The 26,030-nt window shown below is 46.8% G+C and overlaps 1 protein-coding gene and 1 long non-coding RNA gene across 5 annotated transcripts; one reads left to right on the top strand and one right to left on the bottom strand.

Annotated features, from left to right (window-relative positions):
* Window positions 1-1,547: 1,547 nt before the first annotated feature.
* On the bottom strand, window positions 1,548-20,723 carry LOC122237390. The gene is made up of 2 exons (XR_006215906.1): window positions 20,636-20,723; window positions 1,548-1,804 (listed from the first exon to the last, which is right to left on the bottom strand). It is a non-coding gene; the product is annotated as an uncharacterized LOC122237390 (long non-coding RNA).
* Window positions 20,279-24,852, top strand: ITPRIPL1 (ITPRIP like 1). Of its 4 annotated transcripts, XM_042982065.1 has the most exons (3): window positions 21,145-21,267; window positions 21,592-23,067; window positions 24,230-24,852. In XM_042982065.1, exons 2-3 carry the CDS (start codon window positions 21,606-21,608, stop codon window positions 24,352-24,354), a joined length of 1,587 nt encoding a protein of 528 aa, XP_042837999.1. In that variant the 5' UTR covers window positions 21,145-21,267; window positions 21,592-21,605; the 3' UTR covers window positions 24,355-24,852. The 4 variants fall into 4 exon arrangements, with proteins under 4 accessions (XP_007082447.1, XP_042838000.1, XP_042837999.1 ...); XM_007082385.2 differs by lacking the exons at window positions 21,145-21,267; window positions 24,230-24,852 and adding an exon at window positions 20,279-20,496 and having other exon boundaries at window positions 21,592-23,288; XM_042982066.1 differs by lacking the exons at window positions 21,145-21,267; window positions 24,230-24,852 and adding an exon at window positions 20,676-20,765 and having other exon boundaries at window positions 21,592-23,288.
* The last annotated feature ends 1,178 nt before the right edge of the window (window positions 24,853-26,030 follow it).

Below are 26,030 nucleotides of genomic sequence, written 5' to 3'. Positions count from 1 at the left end.
AACCTGCTGAGGGTGGTGTGGAGGGCAGCCCTGGTGTCCCTTTGCTGACCTCAGGGCTTGACCTGGGCGGCCATCACTTGGCAGACAGAGGCCAGAAGCCATTCTGTCATGGGCTGCCAGGCCTCCGACTTCCTACAGTAGGTGAGGTGGCCATCTGTCCCTGTGAGCTGGGCCTCTTGATGGCCATGAGGTCATGAGGATGTACCCAGAGTGGTCCTGCAACATCAAGAGGCTGCAGAGGCACTGATCTTTCTGTGGGGATCAGTTGGTCAGTGTCCATCAACCCTGCAGGGTGAGAAAGGTCACAAGCATGAGCCTCCCGCTTTCTGCCCCAGGCCTGGTCAGACTCTATGAGCAGTGCCAACCGTATCCCCATTCCGGGCCACTTGTCCATGAGGGCAAAGACCAGGAGATGTGAAGTCAGATGCCCCTCACCTGCCCCAGGGAGCCTGTCTCCCTGCCTACACGCCCCTCCCACAGGCAGACGGGATGACCAACAAAAGTATACACATGGCCCCTGGTCTGCCTTCACTGCTGTCAGTGAGGGGAGGGCATACCTATGACTCCCACCCTCCAGAAGGCCTGGGACCACTCCCAGGGAAGCAGTCTCAGGGCAAATAGGAGAAGCCCCCAGGGCAAGTGCCCCAGGAGACACCAAGCAATGACCTGGACCTAGCAGCCGGCTCTAACCCGCCCAAAGGGACTCAGGGACAGGAGATAGGACTTGAGAGTATGGACATCTGTCAGGCCAGGCCAGTGTCTCTGAGCCCCTGGGCTCTGGCGTGCTCAGTCCTGCCAGGCTCTCAGCCAGTGCTAGACAGCAGCCTCTGGCAGGGGCTGCATGTAGCACGTGGGGACAGCCGACTGAGGGGCCCAGGGCCTAAAGAAATGTGGCCAGGGCACAGAGAGCCACAATGTCCTGGGGCCAGAGCCCAAACACTGGCGTGTCTCTAGAAGGAGCCCTAGGGACCCACACTGGGAATAAGATAGCAGACAGGGGAACCCTGAGTAGGAGATGATCAGGAGCATATTCCTCAGGCAGGGGCACCTAGGTCCTTCCCAGGAATGGAGGAGGAAGAGCCATAGGGGCTAGGCTCTCTCCCTCAGAGGGAAGGAGGAGTGTGCTAAAGAGAAGATTCTTCATGACACTTGTTAAAGAACAGTAAGGCCAACTTTACTCAAGGGGGGGACCAGGGCAATGGGTATCAGGACCACTGTAATGGGGTCTTGCACTGGGGGAGACGGAATGGATTCAACTCTGAATGCAGCATGGGCAAGGGGGAATTTATAGCCAAGGAGCGGGGTAGGGATCAGGGGATGGAAAATAACTAAGAGGAAACAGCAGGGGTCAGTGGGATCCTGGCTAACCTACCTAACAGGACTCTTGCTGAAGGCAGCAGGCCAAGATAATCAGACATCATCTGGGGGTGGTGGAGGCTGAGAAACCTGATCAGCTATTGAGATCGACCAGACACGGAAGCTGGAGATTCTGGCTAAACGAACTTAGGAGAGTGCTTATGAAATTAGACAATGCAAAGATGAACACGGAAGTCCAAAAGTCAAGGCCTTGTTGGAAAGAGCTCAGAGGAGCCTGATTCAAATTTGGTCAGAGAGAGACTCTTTTATCAATCCCCCTCTCGTCCAAGGAAAGGAGTGACATTCTTCTTTCCTCTGAAAAGAAGTCCGTGTTCTCACTTGGTTGCCTTTTGCTCATTAAGGATCGGCTGTACCATCTATTTGGAGTTAGGGGTAGAGGGTATGTGCTGGATGGGGTGTGCATTCAGGCATTTACTGAGAAGAATTTCTATAAAAATAAAAGGAAAAAAAGTTAATGGTTGGAAACCCAGTTTCTGAGTCCAGAGATCTGCCAGTTGAGATTTTCCAGATGTTGGGCTTGAGGACAGGACTGGCAATCCAAGAAATTCCCTGATCTTCAGTCTGAATGTCTTTGGTGATGGTACGGGGTGATCTGGTGAAGTTTCTCAGCAGCAAGCACGATGGTGATTTCTTTGACGTTTATGTCAAATTCCCCACCTTTAGCTTGCAGGCTTCTGGAAGAAGGCAGGTTTAGCTTTCAGTGATGCCAAGTCAGGGGAATGGGAGAAGACTGGGAACCCTGTAAGCCAGGTATCAGGATGATTTTTCCCAGAACACCTTGTAAGCATTGGCTCTATAAAGTTAAACCTGGTTTCTTAGAACCGTATGGTCCTACCTATCTGATTCTCTGCATCATTCTGAAATATGACATTCACTCAAAACCTTGGATATTTAACTAATGTTATCCAAATCTAACCAATTATGTCCTGTTACAAGAACAGGTTCTTATTGAACTTATTCAAGTAATTATATTGCCATAGAAATAAGAATATTCAATAAGAGTTTCCAAATTCTCAAGGGATCAGAGAGGGAGAAAAGGTAAGTGCTTTATCTTACAAAAGTATAATCTACTTAACTATTGTAAGTTATAGACAGTTTAAGTGAAAGGGATTCCTTATGTCTGGAAAAGAGAACATTAAAGCATTAGCAGTGTTCTAAAAAATAGCCATAATCATCCTTTAATCTGTTAACTCAGTTCCATTTAATCAATTTATTTTTTTTTTAAGTAGCCTTCACACCCAGCGAGGAGCCCAGTTTGGGGCTTGAACTCATGACCCTGAGATCAAGACCTGAGCTAAGATCAAAAGTCAAATGTTTGGGGCACCTGAGTGGCTCAGATGGTTAAGCATCCGGCTCAGGTCATGATCTGATAGCTCGTGAGATCGGGCTCCGCCCTGACAGCACAGAGCCCTGCTTGGGCTTCCCCTTCTCCCTTTCTTCTCTCTCAAAATAAATAAATAAATAACCTTAAGGAAAAAAAAAGAGATGGTTAACTGACTGAGCTACCCAGGTGCCCCCCATGTAATCAATTCTTGTTCCATTTGATCCTGGGTTAGGAGTTCAATGAACCTGTTGACTTCTAAAGATCATGAGAGTTCATTTGATAAGAACATGCCATTGCATCTGTGACACATAACAAAAATAACCAGGATTTGGACTAATGGCATTATATTAGGCCATACCATGGTTAGCAAAGGTATTGACAAATTTTTGTAAATGTTATACAATTTCCAAAATATTTACATTAATAATATTTACCCAAGCAAATCTAGGAAGGTTAAAACTTCTATTTGACAACGCCCTTTTATGCAATTTAACAAATCAAAGAAACCTAATTACTCGAACATCTGTTTGTCTACAAAGTGAAAGAACAGAGCCTTTGAGATTTTCCAGGAACTCTCTAGGAAATTCCAAAGTTAGTCTGAGGTCAAACAAACTTCATTTAGGACTTGATTTGGGGAAGATGAAATTGTCAAAAATGTAAAACACGTTAGCCCTTTTCAATGTGGGAAGTCTTGGTTCTCTTAAATAGTCAAAGATATGATAAAGGTTAGCGTAAAGCACCTGAAATTATTCTGATTAAGATCTTGGTGTCCTAGGCAGATGACTCAAAAGGTTCAGAAGAAAGCTTTTACAATCTCTTAAGAGCAGAATGATATTCTAAGGAAACATCGTCATTCTAACAGAGAGAAAACCAAATGTATTTGCACCAGTGTATTTTTGTGGTTAAAGCTCTTTTTTTTTTTTTTTTAAGACCTTGAAACAAATCCATTCAAGTCTTATTCAGCTTGACTACATGAGATAAGGTCTATTTTCTGCAAACCTTTTACAGTTTTCCTATATTCATTCAAGTATTTGTCTATTTTTCTACATTTCCTCTTTTCATTCTGGAGCAACCAGTCATTCTATTTTAAAATAAAATACCTCTCTTTTTCCCAGAACAAAAACACATCCTTCAAACTTCATACCTTTCCTTATCGATAAATATATCCTACTTTTCTTGCATACTCTTCATGCGCGGTCGTTTTTCTTCATCCTTATTATTTCTAGTAGTTTTAACTATATGTACTAGTTATGATTTTTAACTGTTTGTAGCCTTTCTTTTACAGAGAAAATAGTAGACAGTAGTGAACTGTCACATGCCAGCATTCTGTATGAGTAAACTAGCAAATTTTATGAACAGAAACGTGTTTGCTTATAGTACAGTTTTTCATGCTTATTAACAGACCTGAATGTACTTAGCTTCTCTATACCATATAAAAACAAAGTGCCAAAAGTATGTAGGTTTGCGATGCTCTGTTCAGCTAATGCGGTTGAAGGGGTCCAGAACATGCCACCCCAAAATATGCCAGTTTGGCATAAGGATTATTTAGAGCTGAAGGCAATTGAGAAACAGTGGACACAGGTAGAACTCTCCGCTCTAGGGGCGCCTGGGTGGCTCAGTCGGTTGAGCGTCCGACTTCAGCTCAGGTCATGATCTCACAGTTCGTGAGTTCGAGCCCTGCGTCGGGCTCTGTGCTGACAGCTCAGAGCCTGCAGCCTGCTTCAGATTCTGTGTCTCCCTCTCTCTCTGCCCCTTCCCTGCTCATGCTCTGTCTCTCTCTGTCTCAAAAATAAATAAACATTAAAAAAAAAAAAAACTCTGCTCTAACCCTTTCTGCCAAAACGCAGAACGTAAATTTCCATTTGTAAAAGTGTTCCCTCTCCCATAACAAGACTGGAGATTGCAGAGAGGAGTCTGCAGAACAGATCTTCCTAAACAACCCTGATCTGCCCACAATTATTTCCTAGTCACCTCCCCACAATTTACAGCCCCTAGGAGCCATCCCCCCTTTCCTTTGTCTTGTCTCTTTTCCATAACTTATCCCTTTTTTAAAATAGTATATCAAGTGCCAGAATCTAACAGCTTCTTTGGGTTTTTCACTTCTTTTCTGTGAAGCCCCCATGCACATACAATAAAACTTACATACCTTTTCTCCTACTAATCTGTCTTTTGTTAGTTTAATTTGCAGGACTTGGGTACAGAACATAAGAGTGTAAAAGGAAAAGTTTCTCCTTCCCTATAGAGTGCTAATTCTATCCAAAAGGGACCATTTTAGTCAAAATTAATGGAGTAAGCCCTGCCTTACTTACCCCTTCACCTACTGAGACGAACTCAAGTTGCCTACAGTAAGTCCTGCCTAATACAACAGTGTCTCCACAAGTAATTAATGGAGGGAGCGCAGGTGCTGACAACACATGAGACCTCTGTCAAAGACTCAGGTCCTAATGGTCCAGTCTTTACCTAGAAGACCCTGTTCGTGTTTCAGTTTACTATTAAGCAAACTGAATTTGGCTCTTTCCAGGGCCATATCTCTCTTCAAAACCCAGCCTAAAGCTGATCCGACATTTCTGTAACCGTCAACAGCTGAGCTGTCTGTACTCTGTGAGGATCAGTTGCAGATGGAGACATGCTGGGGTCAGGCAAACATCTACCCTTACGCAGGCTGGCCTGAGAGTGGGACTCTGCCTGGTTCCTGCCCCTCAGACTCGTGTGTCCGTCCACACGCATGCTTGGAGACACATAGCTGGACCCAGATATACATGCCGCCAGCTACAAACTTAGATGGGCACCAGGTGTGAGCAGACAGGGGGGTGGGGGTGGGGGGGAGGAAGGACCAGGTGTACATGCTCACGGACATATCAAGTGCATGTGTGCACATGTGTGCACACATAGCTCTAAGGGCTGTGTGGCCGGGTGCCGTGTTTGGTTCCCACAGGCCATCCTGCCTCTCCCCCGTGGCTCTAAAATTGTGCCCAGGGGTGCCTGGGTGGCTCAGTCAGTGGAGCGTCCGACTTTGGCTCAGGTCACGATCCCACAGTCCGTGGGTTCGAGCCCTGCGTCGGGCTGTGTGCTGACAGCTCGGAGCCTGGAGCCTGCTTCGGATTCTGCGTCTCCCTCTCTCTCTGCCCCTCCCCCATTTGTGCTCTGCCTCTCGAAAATGAATAAATGTTAAAAAAAAAAATTTTTTTTTTAATTGTGCCCAGGTTCTGGGCTCTGTCATGCTGGATAGGCCCAGGGTGAGTCAAGAACTCTCCTAGTCACCCTTCCGGTCACTGGCCTGGCCTGGCCATCCCTGCCAGGGCAGATAAGAAGAGCGGAAAGATACAGGGAGCCCCCGGGATGGAGGTTGTGGCCCTGATGCATACCCCCCCAACTTGTCCCTCTGTCCTTTTGTCTGTCCATCCATCCTTTTCCCCACGTGAGCCAAGAAGCAGCTCTGCATCTGACAGAATGCACTGGCCCAGGAAGCCAAGCAGAGTGTGCTGGATACAACATACACGGATCAGCTCCCGGACCCTGCCTAGCCCCTCCTTCTCATCAGGTAGACCTCACTGCACGCTACTGGGCATGAGAGACAACCAGGTGTGGGCTGCCCTGGGTGAGAGAGGCCCTGGCCACCCACCTGCCCACCATCCATTCGTTCAGCTCTAATTGGTGCCCGTTTTGTTAGGCAGCAGAGATGGACAGAAAGAGCTTCTCTCAGGGGGTAATGGAAGGGATGGCACATGATGGGGGCACCTAACCCAGTCCTGGGAGAGTCACAGAAGGCCCCCAGAGGCCATGTCCTTCCAGCTGCACCTGGTGGGTAAGCAGGATTTCACCACAGGGAACAGCCTGGTGCTCTCAAGGACCCAAAAGGAACTCAGAGTGGCCCGGGGGTCAGGATGGACTAGGATACATCGCCGGGGCCTGAGTCAGGGTGGGCACCTGGACTTTAGCCAAGAAGCAGTGGGAGCCAAGGTATTAGGCAGGGCTCCTGCCCAAGGTATGACTGGCAGGTGTTTGCAGGGACAGGAATGTGACTGCCACTTGCTGGGCCGTGTCCTCTGCCCAGGTGTCAGAGCGAAGGCAGGTGTCTACTTATCTCCCTGAGAGGTAGCTCCCATACCTCTTCCCAGTCAGAAGCCGTGTACTTTTGTGAGAATTAAACCTCATTTAGCTTCAAATGCTTTAAACGGTGTACAGCAGGAATTCAGAGGTGCAAAAATAAAATCCACTTTAAAAAAATGTCTCCACTTACATTGAATTCCTGGCTTAAGTTTCCATCCCATTATGTGGCAGAAATTACCCTGGTCAATTCAGGACAAGCCCAGGCAAGTGTCGGTTGGCTCAGTCAGGACCCCATAAGGCCAGACACAAATTACAAATAAGAGGCTTAATTCTCCTTGTTGATGAGAGACTTCTCCCACTCCCTTTCTTTTCAGAATGTCTTTCTCTGTCCTCTTCAGTGTACATAAATCTTTTTTTTTAATGTTTATTTTTGAGAGAGAGAGCATGAGCAGGGGAGGGGAAGAGAGCAGGGTTTGGGGTGGGGGGACAGAGGATCTGAAGCGGGCTCTGTGCTGACAGCAGAGAGCCTGATGCTGGGCTTGAACTCATGAACCACAAGATCATGACCTGAGCCAAAGGTGGACACTTAACTGAATGAGCCACCCAGGCACCCCTGTACGTAAATCTTTTTAATGACCAAGCCACTAGTACTCTGGCCAGTCTCACAGCTCAGGAATGTTTCATCAGGGGCCTGGGAGCTATCTTTATGAAATGCAAATATTGGGACACCTGACTGGCATTCTTGATTGGGGGGTGGGGGTGCGGGGCATTTGTCTAGTTCAAGCCCTACCCTGGGCATGGAGCCTACTTAAAAAAAAAAAATTCAAACGTCAAGGGAGGTAGCGCACATTCTGGGGTAGGGCAGGCAAAATTTTACTTCTACCCCTCTTGGATTTTTCAAATGGGATGCTAACAAAACAAAAAGTTTCTTAATTTGTATAGTTGAAGAAACCTACACAAAGAGTAACTCGAAGTGGAGGCTTAGAACTCTAGCTTATGAAGCACCTTCAATAAAGAATAATCAATTTGTGGAGAAATGACAGGACAAAGGAAAGCAGGTTTTTGTTTTGTTTTCAGAGACAGAGAGAAGCAGAGAGAGAGAGAATACCCAGCAGGATCTCCACTGTCAGTGCAGAGCCCGACATGGGGCTTGATTTCATGAACTGTGAGATCATGACTTGAGCTGAAATCAAGAGTCAGATGTTTAACCAGCTAAGCCACCCAATCGCCCCCAAAGGAGAGCACTTTTAAGCTTCCAAGGGCAGCAAACTGAAGGAAGGTAAATGTGCAGGAGGAAACTCATGAAGTGAGGAGTGCTTGCAGGTTCCTCTGGTGCTGTCTCTGGGCTGATAGGTCTGTCCTCAATAAGGGGGGAGTTTATGTCCTGCCTTTAGTCAGAAAGGGGGAAGTGTAGAGAGAGATTTTATTGCATTTTTTGCTTCTTAATTGCCTTCAGCTCAACATAATTTTTATGTTAAAAGTATGTTTTGGGGTGACATTCTGATTTCCTTCACTGATTTAATGCTTATTTAATAACAAAACTGGTTTTTTTTTGTCCTAATACCTTTGTGGAGAGGTGTTCTGGGTTGGAAGAAGATTTTGTTTTTTATTATACTTCCCACAACCCCTTTCTCCAAGGCTGCACCCAAGCTCTTGGAAGAAACTCACTCCTTGGCCCTCTGCTCCCATCTGCTGGCTCATGCAGGTCCCGGGTACAGCTCTGGGCTCCAGAGGTCTACCTTCTTGCATGCCCTGTGCCACTTCCACTCCTTTGAGGGCCCATGGAAGCTTGCTGGAGCAGTCCCCAGGTCTCTTTACACACAGCAGAGATCTTGTGCAGCCCCTCTCCAGCTCTCTTATGTTCAAACTATCAGGATCCCCTTCACTCCATAGAAGACCAGAAAGTACCACCCAAAAATATACGTTAGGATATCTTTGGCATTAGGAAAATTTTGAGCTGATAATTTTTGAGAAATAGCAGGCAAAGGAGAAGCTCTGAAAATAGAGTCGAAGTTTCCCTTTTGTAAGAGAAATCTATATTTATAAAAGAAAACTCCACTTATAAAGGCATCTCCCTCTCTGAACCAGGAAGAGAAGAATGACTTTAAAATATACTCTTGAGGAGGCTGGGTGGCTCAGTCAGTTAAGTGTCCGACTTCAGCTCAGGTCATGATCTCACGGTTCATGGGTTCGAGCCCCACGTTGGCCTCTGTGCTGACAGCTTGGAGCCCAGAGCCTGCTTCAGATTCTGTGTCCCCCCCCCCCTTTCTCTGCCCCTCTCCCCTCTCAAAAATGAATAAAACTTTTAAAAACTGCTTTTAATTAACATAAACTCTTACTAATGAAGAAGGCACTTAAATGCAGAACAAACCTCACTCTTGTTTTCTGTACTCTTCCTGGTCATCTCCCATAACTGGCCTCTGCCACACCCTTCTTTCTTTTGTCTGATAAGTGGTATTTAAGCCTGAGTTGTTGTTCTTTTTTTAATGTTTATTTTTAAGAGAGTGAGTGAGTGGGGGAGGAGCAGAGAGTGAGAGAGAGAGAGCTTGCAGAGCCTGATGTGGGGCTCGATCCCATGAACTATAAGATCATGACCCGAACTGAAATCAAGAGTTGGATGCTCAACTGACTGAGCCACCCAGGTGCCCCTAAGCCTGAGTTCTAAGCCATCTTGGAGAGTTACTCATTTTTTCCTAGGTGTCTCCTAATGCATACATGAAGTATGCATGTTAATACAATTATGTAATTCTTTCTCTTGTTAATCTGTCTTATTACAAGGTCCCGCACAGAGAACTTAGAAGGGTAGGGGGGAAATGATTTTTTTCCCCTTTGGCCCCCTCTGGGGGTTTTAGGTAGAGCAATGATGGGCCCCTCCATCAGGACTCACCCTAGCCTCTAACCTTTCTATGTCCCTCTTCCCCCTCTCCTCCTTCTTTCCCAACTCAGATAATTTGTGTCTCCTTCATAGCAAGGAGTGCTATAACAATGCACTTTGAGGACAGAAGCCAAAGGCCTCGCTGGAGTGGAGTGTCTGATGGGGTAAAAAAGACAAGAAAGGGACACTGACTGGATTGGGGAGAGTGGTTGTCCAAAGCCATCGATTCATTCCCTAAAATGTGACGCCTGCTTGTTTCGAGGGCTGGGTGCTGGGAGACACTCACCGAGGAGACACTTAGACCCAGAAGACAGGAGAGGGAGTTTTTGGGAAGTAAGTGAATAGGGGATGGGGCAAAGTCCAGGGTTTGGGGATCAGCAAGGAATTCCACTGTTGAGATCATAGTCCCGTTGACCATTCACCTGGATTTGCCAGGACAGCCCAACCTTAGTATTCACTTCCTGTGGTCCCATAAAGATTCATATAATTACTATAACATGTGTGTTACAATTTTAGAGTCTGAGAAAATGTCACCAACCAGATATATATTTTTTTTTTCAAGTAAATAACCCAAGATGGGAAAAAAATTTTTTTTGCAGATACCCTTTGTAGAGAGAAATTAGAATCTAGCTAGTGCCTAGGTGTAAGGGAATGTCCTTGCAAATGCCATGTGTTAACATTCAGGACCAAGTCAGGCATCAGTCCACAGTCCAAGGCAGAATGGCAGATTGGGAACCAGGGAGAGCAGGGCTCTGACAAGCGGGGCCATCCTTGAGAACAAGAGAAGACAGAGCAGGAGGAGGCCGTACTCTGGGAGGCCAAATTGAGGCCAGTTCCAGCCTAGCTAGGAGCCTCAGGGACTCTGGGTTGGCTGAGTGAGGAGGAACGCATGTGCTCTGGGAGGCAGATGGGGTGAGGGCAAGGCCTGCTTGGTGGGTGCCAGGCACAAGGTTGATTGTATCATATGTAGGAAAGCAGAGAAGGGACCCTCATCTCAGCCTCTGGTGTCTTTTCAGGCAACCATTTGGTTACAACTTGAGAGAGACTGGGGGCATGGGTCCTTTTAGCCAGTGTGTGGTGCTGACATCACAGATCTGACATCAGTGTCCCCGGGCCACCCTGGGGGAACTGGCCCCCGCAGTTCTTGAGGCTGAATGAGTCTGAGGCACGAAAGGCATGCTCTTGCCTGGCTGGTACACTGGGGCCATTGTTTTCAATAGATGAAAGCTATGCCAGCTGGAAGAGGTCCATTCAGGCCCAGTGTTTACACATCAGGAGCCCAGGACCAGAGTGACAGGAAGTGACTTGCCCACGTTACAGAACAAGCAGGTGGCAGAGCCAGGGCTTGCCCATGGATCTCTCAGCCCTCCACTCTGGGTCAAGATAATTTTGTATGACTGTTCCAAATGGACACATAGTTTGCTTCTGCCCTTTGGCTATTGAGAACAATGCTATAATGAACATGGGTATACAAATATCCCTTCAAGACCTTGCTTTCACTTCTTTGGGGTACCGACCCGGAAGTGGAATTGCTGGATCATCTGGTTGTTCTATTTGTAATTTTTTTGAGGAACTTCCATTGTTTTCCACGGTGGTTGCACCCTTTTACATTCTTGCCAACAGTGTAGAGGGGTTCCAGTTTCTCCACATCCTCACCAACACTTATAATTCTCTCTCTCTCTCTCTCTCTCTCTCTCTCTCTCGCTTCTTATGGTAGCCATCCTAAGGGTGTGAGGTGGTTCCCTTTTTATAAAGACACCAGTCATACTGGATTAGGACCTACCCTGATGACCTCATCTTAACATGATCGTCGATCTGCAAGGATCCTATTTCCAAATAGAGTTGCATTCTGAGATACTGAGGGTTAGGTCTTCAACACAGAGTTTTAGGGGGACACAATTCAGCCTCTCATACCACCCCCAATCCAGGGTCTGCCTTTTAATCCATCTATCTGTGTAGACCTATACAGATAGTACATGTCTGTACTGAGTTAAATAGTGTCCCCACCGCCCAGAAGATTCACGTCCACCCGGAACCTAGGAATGAGACCTTATTTGAAAATAGGGTCTTTGCAGGTGTGATTAAGGTAAAGATAAAAATGAGACCATACTGCATTAGGTTGGTGCCTATATCCAAAGACAGCCTCCTTGTAGGAGACAGAGAAGGGGACACAGAAGGAGATATAAAGATGGAGTTGCAGATCAGAATGATCCCACTACAAAGTAAGAAACCCCGAGGCAAGGAAGGCTTCTTCTCTAGACCCTTCAGAGGAAGCATGGCCCCGCCAGTGCCTTCAGTTTGGACTTCTAGCCTCCAGAACTGTGAGTGGATAATTTTTTTTTTTCCGATGTTCATTTATGTTTGAAAAAGAGTGAGAGCAACAGGGGATGGGCAGGGAGAGAGGGAGGCAGAATCCCAAGCAGGCTCGGCTGGCTGTCAGGGCTGAGCCCAGTGTGGGGCTCAGACTCAGGAACGGTGAGATCATGACCTGAGCCAAAGTTGTAACCGACTGAGCCACCCAGGTGCCCCAGAGTGGATCATTTTTTTTTATTGTATTATTGTATTAAGCCACCAAAAATGTGTGGCAGCCCCAGGAAACTAATATACCTTCTCTCCATCTACGGCATCTACCCACTTATCACCCATCTGCATGTGACATGGAGCGAAGTGCTGGCCCAGATCCTCTTTCATAGGCTCTCCAGGGTCTGGCAACCATGCGCCCGCGCCACAATGGCAACCATTGTGACCCCCAAAGTCGCTCGCTCTAACCGATGTGTCGCGGGGGATTGGATGGGGCAGGGGGTGGGGCTGAGAGCCTGGAGAGGGCGGAAAGGCGGCGGGAGCATGGCTGCGCCTTGGCGGCTGCGGGGACAGTTACGGTGGCTGCGGCGCTGTCCCGGTTTCGGGGAGGGCGCTCGTGGCGCCCAGTGAATTGACCGGGCGAGGAAGCCCCTTGCCGGGTCTCCGGAACCGCGAGGACGCCGCCCGAGCACAAATCGGATCCTGGGTTAAACACGTCAGCGTGGGAGCCCCTGCTTCTTTAGAAACTGCAAGTTGAGCTCTATTCAACTAAGACACGCCAGATCTTTGAGCACAGATCCCATTCATTCATTAACTGGGCACTGTCTGAACGGTATTTTTACAATGTGAAAATACTACCTGTTCGTTGTTATATAGCTCAAAAAAGGCATAGAGAGAGGTAAAAGTCACTTGTAATCAATTTCTCCATCCTCAGAGGATCACTGTAAGTTATTTTGGAATCCACCCTTTGAAACTTTTTCTTAGGCATGTAATACACACGCAAGGGATTAAACCACAGCATGCTTTTGTAACCTGCTTTTTTGTTCACTTACCAGACAATGGTCTATTTCCCACTTTATAAAAAAAAATTTTTTTTTAATGTTTATTTTTAAGAGAGAGAGAGAGAGAGAGAGACAGAGAATGAGTAGGGGAAGGGCAGAGAGAGAGGGAGACACAGAATCTGAAGCAGGCTCTAGGCTCGGAGCTGTCAGCACAGAGCACATTGCTAGGCTCAGACCCATGAACGTGAGATCATGACCTGGGCCAAAGTCAGATGCTCAACTGACTGAGCCACCCAGGCGCCCCTTGTCTATTTCCCACTTTAATGTGGACTTACACATTCTATTTTTTATACATACAGCATATTCCTAAATTTTTATAGGTTTATTGTGTAATGACCAAAACATGAGTCTAAGACTTACATAGTGATTTAATTTTGGTAAAAATATTGAAAACACATGGGTGCATCACAACAATCTTTTCCAAAAACTTTATATCACTTAAAAAGTATTTTCACAGATCCATGGCTCAAGTTATGCCAATAATTAACATTTTTTCATGTGTCATCTGCCATTCACACTAGCAGTGGGAGTTCTCTCTGTGTGGCCTCTTCATACCTTTTCTAACATCACCTGAGACAGGTCTGAGTGGGCTTCTCATTTTCTTTTTTTTTTTTAATATTTATTTATTTCTGAGACAGAGACAGAGCATGAGCAGGGGAGGGACAGAGAGAGAGGGAGACACAGAATCAGAAGCAGGTTCCAGGCTCTGAGCTGTCAGCACAGAGCCCGACGCGGGGCTCGAACTCACAAACCGTGAGATCATGACCTGAGCCAAAGTCAGATGCTTAATCAACTGAGCCACCCAGGCGCCCCTGGGCTTCTCATTTTCTAACCTCAGCAAGATGTTATAGGCTCACCTGACTTTTTGGATGTCTTGACATGTTGTGTCATCACCCTCCAAGGAATCCTGTTTCTTTTTAGAGAACAGCGCAGTGGATCTTAAATGTGGGATTCAAATGTGTTTGTATGTAGCTAAGGCAGCTTCATCTCTGAGTTTGAGCTCACAGACTGGTGCTCATTGGGTTTGGGTACCTTTGACTGTGACATTGTGTATATTCTCTCTTTGCTCCTGCAGACCCCCCTCTTTCTCATTCCTGCTCTGTGCCCCAGGGCATGCACTGACCCAGAAGGATGGAATCAAAAGGCTCCCTTGTTCCCTTGTTCAATTGGTTTTGGCCAACGGGAGGCATCAGCAGGAAATGAGTTTTTTTTTTTTTTTAATTTTTTTTTTTAACGTTTATTTATTTTTGAGACAGAGAGAGACAGAGCGTGAACAGGGGGGAGGGGCAGAGAGAGAGGGAGACACAGAATCCGAAACAGGCTCCAGGCTCTGAGCTGTCAGCACAGAGCCCGACGCGGGGCTCGAACTCACAGACCGTGAGATCATGACCTGAGCCGAAGTCGGACGCTAAACCGACTGAGCCACCCAGGCGCCCCAGGAAATGAGTTTTGAGAGAACTCAGCTCTCTTCCTGTGGTGCCCCACAGGGTTGACTTCATCCTCTCAACTGAAGACCACATTTTCTTATCAGACATCCTCTCCACATAGTTACCCTCTTAAGTTTTGGTAACAAATCACTCCCCCCCTGCCTCACCCTTACCCAGAGAGGCTCCCTGTTGGACTGGCTCCAGGAACCATAATCATCCCTTGCAGTTTTCCCCAAACCCTGAAACTTGTTCCCTGATTAAACCCTCCTCAATTACCCAGCATAAGTATGCAATCAAATCCTCCTGGGGATCCTAACTGATACCAAAGGATGAAGGGTGATTAAAAAAAAATTTTTTTTTTTAACATTTATTCATTTTTGAGAGCCAGAGAGAGACAGAGCACAAGCGGGGATGGGGCAGAGAGAGAGGGAGACAAAGAATCCGAAGCAGGCTCCAGGCTCTGAGCTGTCAGCATAGAGCCCGATGCAGGGCTGGAACTCACTGACCTTGAGATCGTGACCTGAGCCAAACAAAGTCAGATGCTTAACCGACTGAGCCACCCAGGCTCAGGGTGATTTCATTTTAATGTTTTTTTTTTTTTAACTTTTCTGTATTTTCCAAATTTTTCACAATTTTTTTTTGTGTTTATGAGTTTTTAAAATGATACTAAGAAACATCATACAAATCTTTTTGATGAGGGTCAACTTGAGCCACTAGTGTTCCAAGGGGCAAATTTTTGGAAATACTGGCACAAATCGTGCCTAGAAGGTACTCCCCAAATCTGTAACACTTATCTCTGAGTAGTGTGGGATGAGGGTAGCTTCTTTTCCTATTCCTCCTATAGAATATGCATGTTTACAATGAACGTGTCATTTTTACAAAAAGACAAAACTTTAAAAATGAATTTTTGGGGAAATGTGCACGTTTTGCTACTTAAAAGCAAAGGACAGGGGTACCTGGGTGGCTCAGTCGGTAGAGCATACGACTCTTGGTTTCAGCTCAGGTTATGATCTCACGGTAGTGGGTTTGAGCCCCATATTTGGCTCTGTGCTGACAGCATGGAGCCTGCTTGGGATTCTCTCTCTCCCTCTCTGCCCCTTCCCTGCTTGCACTCTGCTCGCGTGCTGTCTCTCAAAATGAATCAATAAACATTAAAAAAAAGAGTAAAGGACAGTTGACTTTTTCTGTAAATGGCCATCTAGATAGTAAACGTTTTAGTGTTTGCCAGCCAAGAGGCAGAATCAAGGATGTTATGTAGGCGTTTACATAACAAGAGAGAAAATACATTGCCACAAAATTCTATTGACAAAATTCAAAATACAATAATAATCAAGTGCATTTTTTTTGTAATATGGGGCTACTAACGAAAAGAATGGAATTCCTTTATTTTTTGGAAATAACATGGCACTTAATTAGGGCTCAAAGTGTATGTTTCCTATCATCCACATTGATTGCAAATGTTCATCTGTTAATGCTGATATGTAATGAGATATTACATATTGCCTCTTTGAAAATGTTTTTCAATAGTTACTAACAAAAATTGATATATTAATCCACAACATATTAAACATTAATTTGAACATATTCATATTAAACATATTCATATTATGAATTAATATGAATGTATTCATATTAAATTGAAAGTATTCATTCTTATATTAGATTCTTACTTGCCTTTTTAGTATGTCATTACACTACAGATTAATCAATTCTTTTTCTTAAATGTTTATTTATTTTGAGAGAGAGAGAGAGAGAGAGAGCATGAGTGGGGTAGGGAAGAGAGAAAGAGGGAAGGAGGGAGAGTGAGAATCCCAAGCAGTCTCCACACTGTTAGTGCAAAGCTGGATCCAGGGCTCAGTCTCATGAACTGTGAGATCATGACCTGAGCCAAGATCAAGAATCAGACACTTAACCACTGAGCCACCCAGGCACCCCCCAGTTAATCACTTCTTTAAAAAAATTTTTTTTAATGTTTACTTATTTTTGAGAGAGAGAGAGACAGTGTGTGATGTGAGTGGGTGAAGAGCAGAGAGAGAGGGAGACACAGAATCTGAAGCAGGCTCCAGGCTCTGAGCTGTCAGCACAGAGCCGGAGGCGGGGTTGAACTCACGAATGGCAAGATCATGACCTGAGCTGAAGTTGGAAGCTTAACCAACTAAGCCACCCAGGTGCCCCCCAGATTAATGACTTCTAATTGAATATTATGTGGAAGATCCTCAATTGCAAAGTTAAATGGATTTTGAAATATAGAAGTATTCTTTCCACTTGCACTGATGTCTGACTAACTCTGCTGGAACTGTAGTTTGAGCTCAGAAAATATATCTGCTATAAATTTAGGTAGGAATGGGCATCTTGCTTCTTGTTTAATCTTTTGACAGCGCTGGAAGTGTAAAAAGCAGCTTGGTATTACTTGTGACTGTTTGTTAAAATGATTTGGTTCGAGAATAAATTTCATATGTAAATGCCATTTTGACTTGTAAATTTATGTTGACTTCATTAAGAAACAGTCTCAAATCTACAACAAAAAGCTGATTTCCAAAGTCGTTCAGTGTTTGATAAGACTAGCTGAGGGCAGTTCTTGTTTAGAAAAAAATGTGTTTTACATTTTTTTAAGTTTATTTTGAGAGAGAGAGAGAGAGAGAGAGAGAGAAACATGAGCGGGGGAGGGGCAGAGGCAGAGAGAGGGAGAAAGAGAATCCTAAGCAGGCTCTGCACTGTCAGCGCAGAGCCTGATGCAGGGCTTGAACCCACCAACTATGAGATCATGACCTGAGCCAAAGTCGGATGCTTAAGCCGACTGAGCCACCCAGGTACCCCTTGTTTAGAAAAATTTTAATCTCATCCCCAAGCTCGAAAAGATTGTAAACTGATAATGATGGTAGGGCAAGTCAAGATACTCAGTATCTGTTTCTGATGGAACTTCCCAGAACTGACGATTTTTAAGTCCATGAGAATGAACAAAGTTTACCATTGACACTAGTGGTTCACAAATACATGACAGATTCAAATATTTTCCACAAAGTACCTGCCAATGAATAATATGACGAATAACCATAGGCTTGAAACACCTGACATTTTCGCAAGCTTTGTAAATTTGTCTATCTAAGCCTTTTTCTGTTCCGTGTTTTTTTATTACCATCGGTTGTAACATATATTAACAGATTCCACGTCAGGTTGTACTGAATTAGTGTTTTCTCAGCTTCTTTGAAATATTCTTGGGGCACCTGGGTGGCTCAGTTGGTTAAGCGTCCAACTTCAGCTCAGGTCATGATCTCACAGTTCATGAGTTCAAGCCCCGCATTGGGCTCTGTGCTGACAGCTCAGAGCCTGGAGCCTGCTTCAGATCCTGTGTCTCCCTCTTTCTCCATTCCTCCCCCAGTCGCAGTCTGTCTCTCCTCTCTCTCTCTCTCAAAAATAAATAGAGATTAAAAAAAATTTTTTTAAAGAAATATTCCTGCCTGTAGTTGTCCCATGCAGACTATTCATAAAGTCTAATTCTTCAGTAATTGCAAACTCTGCATCGACTTCCTGAATAAACAGCAGCAACTCAGGCGCCTGGGTGCCTCAGCTGTTGAGCATCTGACTTCCGTTCAAGTCATGATCTCATGGTTTGTGAGTTCAAGCCCTGCATCTGGTGAACACGAGTCTGCCTTCAGGTAAAACATGAGCCCCATTTCAGCTAAGCCCCACTTCTCTCTCTGCCCATCTTGGGACTGCCCCTGCTGGGATTCTCTCTCTCTCTCAAAAACAAACAAACAAACAAACAAACAACAACAAAAAACAGCCATAACTGAGCAGTATTAGTAACATTTGCCGATTCATCAAGCCAAAGAAAAATCACTCAGAATCATATGACCTGTTTTTAAATTGATTTCTTTTTCTTTTTTTTTTAAAGTAGGCTTCATGCCCAGCACAGAGCCCAACACGGGGCTCAAACTCATGACCCTGGGATCAAGACCTGAGCTGAGATCACGAGTTGGATGCTTAACTGACTGAACGACCCAGGAGCCCCTAAACTGATTATTGATGTTTCTACCCACATCCTCAATTCTTTGAGCAACTCTTCTCACCAAAACACTAATAGTCTTTATTTTTACTTTTGTTTATTTAAGTTATCCCTGCACCCAATGTGGGGCTCGAACTCATGACCCTGAGATCAAGAGTCACATACTTCTCCAACTGAGCCAGCCAGGTGCCCCCCAAAACACTAATAGTCTCAAACACACTTTAGGTTTTGCAGGCCAAGAGGCAGAATCGTACATAGGTTATGAAGGTACTTACGTTCTAGGTCTTATTTTCCAATGATAAAAATAAAACTATTTGGGGGGGAAACTACCATGTTTCCTTCCTTGACAAGGGTCAATCCCACCACAGTGGAATTCAGTTGTTAAAATGAGTGGCCACTGCCAGTTTCCTCATGTCATTTGTGTACAATCACCAATTAGCATCAATGCCAAGGTGTCCAAGTGACTCGATTTTCTTTTAATCCCACTAAGCCAGCAATCACTTCACATTATGCTGAAGAAGAAAAATCACCAAAAACAGGCCAAGAAATGTTCACTGCTAGAGGGCTTCTTGCTGCTTTAAGTGTGATATTTACACGGATGAATATTTCTCCAGCTTGGAGTTTATCTGCTATAGCAACCAACTTCATGAGCGCAAACGAGCAAATGTCTTCTGACATGACAATCACTTTTGAAACAAACCCTTATTTGATCATGACACATTTTTAAACATGTGGCTTTAACCACCATTGTTTCGCACACCCTGAAACGTATTTTTTTCATCCCAACATTGTCATAAAAAAATAATAGAAAATTTCATTGTCACTGCCTGATAGCACTAATGCTTACTGGTAGTAGCCCTCAAGTTTATAAAAATTAACTTTGGAACTTCAGTCATGGTCAGCCAGAAGACAGTCTTTCCTCCTCCACAGGGAAATAAGTGTTTTTGGAAGCACTGTCCAAGTTGTTTGGGGCCACCTCTACATTGCCACTGGATAAGGAGGCCTGAAACTTGACTGTCTTCCGGAAGAAGGACTTTGGTTAATAAGCATGGAAAGATACCACTTCCTTTTCTCCTTGGTTAGCTGACGCAGGACAGGAAGGCTGGGGGTTCTTCAGCCTCTCTGGGAAATCCCTTCTGTTGGGATATCTCAGTGTATTATAAATCTTGTCCAGTTTCCACACTTCATGAAGTTTTCCTTTATACGCCATCTCATCAACAGAGCTACCCCGGAGGTTTAGGATTCTTACTCCTACGTAGTGAGTGACAAGTAAGGCCTCAAGCCAGGTCTTTGCGTTCTGTCTGGTCCTTTAATGACAACCACCTCCACAGGAGAAAGGAGGTGGGGAAAGACACCTGAGCCTGGGCGTGGGCTGGGGGTGAGAGGCACCTTACGGACCTTGTCGACACACCTCAGCTCCTGTGCCGTTTTGCGCGGGACGAGCCCGAAGAGGGAATGACGCGCACTGTCCCCCCCACCCGTCAATTCCTAGTCATGCCACGATCCTCTTCGCTGTATATGTACGGTGCGTTCCAAATTCCCAGTAAGTATATCCTCGGCGAATTGAGCTGCGTGAAGCCGGCAACCGGCACTGCAGTTGCCCCTGGCACCACCCCCAGGGGCATGCGCGCCCCTCGGCTGTGAGTCCGAGACCACAACCCCTCTGCTCTGCACACGACCCCGCGGGAGTCGGAGCGGCGGACAGAAGGCGCGCGTACGCGATCAGGGCCACCGGGGCCCCAGGGCGGCGCTCCCGCTGCGCGCTGGGAGGTGGGGTTGGGGTAGGAGGAGCTTGGGAGGGGCGGAGCCTGGACGGCGGGATCCGCGGTGCGGGGGCCGGCGCCCACGGAGCGGCGCCCACGGAGCGGCGCCCGGCGCGGTGGGGTCTCCCAGGCGGGCCGCGCACTGGCAATAGGGCCCTCGGACAAGATGGTGCGTTCCCCGGGAGAGGAGAGAGGGGCTACTCCCCCGGGCGGCCCCGGCGAGGCACACGGAGCTCCCACCCCGCCGGGAAAAAGGCGGGGGCGGTCAGGCCGCACTGTCTCTTTAAGACCGTGTTCCCGCTAACACCGACGGTGAGTAACCTGGCCCCAAATCCTGGGAGAAACCCCCAGAAGGGTAGGCGGATGGGAATAGGGATCTCTGGGCGTGGAATTTGGGGCAGTTATGAATGGGAGGGGGCACCCTGCTTTGAACCACAGCCCAGCCCCGTACCTTGTAAATTTTAACAGAGCTCCTGGAGCGGGCAGTGAGACTAAGCAAGGCCAAGTTCCAAAGGGAGGAGAGTCCCTCCACCTGGTTTCAGCGCCCACACGGCATAGTCCTTCGTAATCTCGTAATCTCGGTAAGCCCAGTAATTTGTGGGGGTGAATGCAAGAAGCTTCCGGCCTCGTGGTGGGTGGGGAGGCAGAGGATCCGATGACTGCTGACTGTCAAGTGGCTTTGGGCAGCTGGTTCTTCATGAACTTTCCTGGGCTGAGAGGTGGAGCCTTCCCCATCCAAGAAGGGGCATACAGCATAATAAGCCTTAGGACCTCAGAGAGAGAGCACAGCAGGAATCAGTGGAGAGGAGGATGGCAGGACTGTGCCTCCCTGGTGCCCACTGGCAGTTGCCCCACTGGGCACGAGGGAGGAGAGGCTGAGTGGTCTGATGACACAGGGTGAGCAGAATGAGGATTGTGAAGTCACAGAAGTGGGATGCTACAGCTGGGGGCCTGGGGTTGGCTGCCTGGCAAGATTTGGAAAGGTGTTGCCCAGGAAGATCAGTACTTTCTGCCAGTGGAAGGCCCTCTGGGATCAGCAGGGCACGGTGCCTTCCTGGTGCCCACGGTGGACTGATGAGTCGGGTGAGGCCACCCTACCACAAGGGTCCCCCTCCCTATTCTACACAGGAATGAAAACAGTCCTGGGTCCATACTCTGGAAGCCTAAATACCACCCACACCATGTGGAAGGAAAGCAGAAAGACTGAGTGGCACATCTTGCTGACCCCATTTCTCCCAGACCACCTCCTGGGCAGACCCTTGCTCTGTCCATGCCCAGCTCTGTGAGCTTTCTGTTTGTCTTGAGTACCTTCCAGGATTTGGGGTTCCAGGGCTCTGGGGAGTACGCACTGGAGAGCAGATGAATCCTGAAGATCACCACTGACTCCCACCCTCCTAACTTCTCCAGATGCAGAGGCCTCCATGGCTGTGATAAGCCTTCTGTTCCTGGCAGTGATGTATGTTGTTCACCACCCATTGATGGTCAGCGACCGGATGGACCTGGACACACTAGCCAGAAGTCGGCAGCTGGAGAAGCGGATGAGCGAGGAGATGCGCCAGTTGGAGCTAGAGTTTGAAGAGAGAAAGCGGGCAGCTGAGCAGAAGCAGAAGGCAGAGAACTTCTGGAGAGGAGACACATCCAGTGACCAGTTAGTGTTGGGGAAGCAAGACATGGGGTGGCCATTCCAGGCTGATGGCCAGGAGGGGCCACTGGGCTGGCTGCTGGGAAACCTGTGGAATGCTGGCCTCTTCTGCCTTTTTCTCGTCTTTGAGCTCCTACGACAGAACATGCAGCATGAGCCAGCCTTTGATTCCAGCAGCGATGAGGAGGAGGAGGAAGTCCGTGTTGTGCCCGTCACCTCCTATAACTGGCTTACTGACTTCCCCTCGAGGGAGGCCCTGGAATCCTTTTACAAACACTATGTCCAGAATGTCACCCGTGATCTGTCCTGCACCTGCGAATTCGTAGAGAGCTTTGTGGATGACCTCATTGAGGCCTGTCGGGTGCTCAGCCGCCGGGAGGCTCACCCACAGCTGGAGGACTGCCTGGGCATCGGGGCTGCCTTTGAGAAATGGGGAACCCTTCACGAGACTCAGAAATTTGATATCCTGGTGCCCATTGTCCCTCCGCAGGGCACTATGTTTGTGCTGGAGATGAGGGATCCGACCCTAGGCCGCCGCTGTGGCTCTGTGCTGGTGGAGTCGGAATGTGTGTGCAAACGTGAGAAGATTCTGGGGGACGTGCTGTGCCTGGTGCACCACCACAGGGATCACTCGGCTCTCCTAAGCAAGTGTAGCAGCACCATCAAGGTGGCTCTCTGCACTGGCTCCCACCTGGACGTGTGCAAGACAGTACAGTGGTTCCGGAACATGATGGGCAATGCCTGGGCCCTTGTGGCCCACAAGTATGACTTTAAGCTCAGCCTCCCACCGTCTACCACCTCCTGCAAGCTCAGGCTGGACTACCGCTCAGGCCGCTTTCTCTCGATCCACTTGGTTCTGGGGGTGCAACGGGAAGACACGTTGGTCTACTTGGTGAGTCAGGCTCCTGACCAGGAACAGCTCACCAGTGTGGACTGGCCTGAGTCCTTTGCAGCCTGTGAACACTTGTTCCTGAAGCTGGTAGGGCGTTTTGCTCCGGAGAACACCTGCCACCTCAAGTGCCTCCAGATCATTTTAAGTCTCCGGGACCTTCAGAGCTTACCCCAGGGAGCATCTCGTCCTATCCTCACCTCTTACCACTTCAAAACGGCCCTCATGCACCTGTTGCTGCGGCTGCCCCTAACAGACTGGCAGCACAGCATGCTCTCCCAGCGGCTCCAGGACATCCTCTGGTTCTTGGGCCGTGGCCTCCAGCAACGGTCCCTCCATCATTTCCTCATTGGTAACGCCTTCCTGCCCCTGACCATCCCGATCCCTAAGACATTTCGGAATGCTGAGCCTGTCAATCTCTTCCAACACCTGGTGCTAAACCCCATGGCACACTCACAGGCAGTGGAAGAATTCCACAACCTTCTGACCCAAGTGAAAACGCTGCCCTGTGCCCCATTGGCTGGGGCACATTAATGTAAAGGCCATTAAAAAAGGGGAGAAGGTATTTCTGAATCCTCAGGCTGCCAAAGAGTTTATTTTTCAGGACACGTCAGTGGTATGTGTGATGTTTACCTTGCCAGTGGGGGGGCTATGATAGACGAAGACACTTTACGGGGTACCCGAAGTGCTCATAAGGATGGGGTCCAACCTGTAGGGTCTGATCTACAGTGTGTCTTCTGAGGTTTTCTTCTCCTGCCTTTTAGCATGACCCAAAGAGGGCCCAGGGAAACGGGTGTTATAGGAGGATCTTGCAGCTAGAGTTGAAATCCAGAGGCGGCCTGTGAAGTTGTGTTTTGTATCAACACTGGAAGTGAAAGAGAACCAGAGAATACCTCCGTCGCAGCTTATTCCTTTTTGTGAATGACTCCCAGCAACATTCCTTGCAACCTGGTTTCCTGGTTGAACTGTTAGTTTAATTCACATCCAAGCTGATAGCGCATCATTTTATCCTAAATACCTGTGAAGGCAATTGCTTGTGTGTTAGGATCTAATTTTTCAGACCTTCTCTATTTGAAGATATAACCAAGATGTTTGTTTTCCTTTTCTTAATTTAGCCCTATTTTCATATATGAAGTAGAATATAATACAGCTGTTTTTATGAATCTGAAAGAAAACTCCCACTACTGCCCAAAGAATTCATTAGCACTGATTCACAAATATTAAGTCAATGGTGATCTATTTCATAATTGTGTAAATTTAGTAAATTTAGTGTATTTACTAAAATTAATGACATAGCCAGCATCTAACAAGCTTCTCAAGCCTGGAACCAATGTTATAAAGCCCTTACAGAGGACAGTCTTTTTTTTTTGGCGGGGTGGGGGCGGGTGGCTCTGAGATGAACAATTAGTGTTTCTAAAGGGAGCCATTTGTTTTGTCAAATGAAAAGGTTTAACCCCCATGTATAGCCGTGCTTTTTCTCAGTCTGTTAATGCCTTTGTATTCTCTTTTCAAAGATGACAAAGGGAGTTTTTTGAACTATGTTTGCGGTTTTGCAAAGCAGGATCATCACAATCCAGGCCCGTTGCCAGGGTCGGACAGGAAGGGACTGTGGAGCAGTCCAGCTCCAACAAAGTCGTGATTCTGAAGATACGATTGGTGGATTTTTCCCGTCTTTCAAAAACCTGGGCATCCTGATGAGGAGGCTTAAGAAAAGTGACTGTAGTTGTGGGTGTGGTTGTTTTGGAAATAACAATGCTGTTCCTTCCCTGCATGCCAGGAAGATCTGGGGAGGAGAACCTGGCCGCACATTTAACTCGATCACAGGGGGGTTTAGATGCTGGCCTGGTGGGCTTTTGCTGTATCCACACCCCTCCCACGGCAAAATTAAACTACAAATTTATGTCCCAGAAGCTGATGCGAGTCAATATTTGAGGCTCCTACCGCACATTAATGGCTGTGCTCCCGTGTTATCTGCTGATACGTGCCAGGTACTGCTTTCAAGCTAAGATGCAGTGATGGTTGGTTCCATGCTCGTTGGGATTTTGATGTTTTAGAAACATCCATATTCTTTTTGTTTAGAAAACAATTTGTTGATGTTTTAGTTCTGAATCAATAAAGGAAGTTATTTTGTGTGTCAGTTGGAATCTACATAATAACACACACAGAAGACCAGTATTCTCACATGCCTGTTCCCAAGATGTTCATGTTCTCCTGATAGCTTCATCCAGTACATCCTGCTATTTCTCCATGCACCTTGAACCAGTCTGCCCTGAGGTTTCCCAGTGGCATGGCCAGTAGCCAGGAAAGAATAATTCAGAATGTTATTCATTTTCGTGGTGCCCAAACCAAAATATCAGCCAATTTAAAAGACTGCAAACAACATGCAGAAGCTGTAGGAGGCACAAATCTGTCAAGTTGAAAGGTAGTATGATGTTCTAGAGCTCTGTGGTTTCCAGTCTAGTAAGAGGTAAGAAAACAGGAGCGAACAGAAGACAACAAAGGGAACAGTCAGCGAAGCTTGGGTGGGGCAGAGGGTGTTAAGAACGAGTATAGAAAAAACAAGTAGTAATGGAAAGAACAGAGCTGTTGTGCTCTGGGAATACTCTTACAATGAAAGGGGAAACTTCTCTAGATAATTTAGGAAGCTGAGCTTTATTCTAAAACAATTCCTGGCCGGCACCCAGGATACAACAGGAGTTCTAGTAATGGTTATACTTAACGTTCATTGAGCATTGCCAATGGTCCAGGCACTGTTCTTAATGCTAAGTTACCTCTAAGTGAGGTAACTCATTTAGTCCTCACACTATAACGCCATGAAGTGAGGGCTTTATCCCTTCCATTTTACCTATGAGGAAACTGAGGCACAGAAATGGTACACACTGGGGCGCCTGGGTGGCTCAGTCGGTTAAGCGTCCGACTCTTGGTTTCGGTTCAGGTCATGATCTCACAGTTCCTGGGTTTGAACTCTGCGTTGGGCTCTGTGCTGAGAGTGGGGAGCTTGCTTGGGATTCTCTCTCTGTCCCTCCCCAACTCGCGCTGTCTCTGTCTCTCTCAAAATAAATTTAAAAAAGAAAAAGAAATGGTACACAACTTCCTCAAGGTCACATAGCTAGTAAAAGGCAGAGCCCGGAGGAAAGTGCATGTCCTAGCAACCTTCCAGCATGGTCTTGGGAATATCAAGATGTAGGAGTTAACATGCTTTGAAAAGCTAAAAGCACTACATTAAGATAAAGGGTGGTGTGTTGTTTAGAAATTCTAGAAGACAGAAATTGTTGGTCCTTAGCCCAGTCTTTAGGTCAGGAGTTTCGTATCACG

Source organism: Panthera tigris, chromosome A3 (assembly GCF_018350195.1).
Source record: "Panthera tigris isolate Pti1 chromosome A3, P.tigris_Pti1_mat1.1, whole genome shotgun sequence".
In the NCBI taxonomy this organism is placed as follows: Eukaryota; Metazoa; Chordata; class Mammalia; order Carnivora; family Felidae; genus Panthera; species Panthera tigris.
Note: the sequence above shows the minus strand (reverse complement) of the source record. Positions and strands in the feature narration are given on the sequence as shown.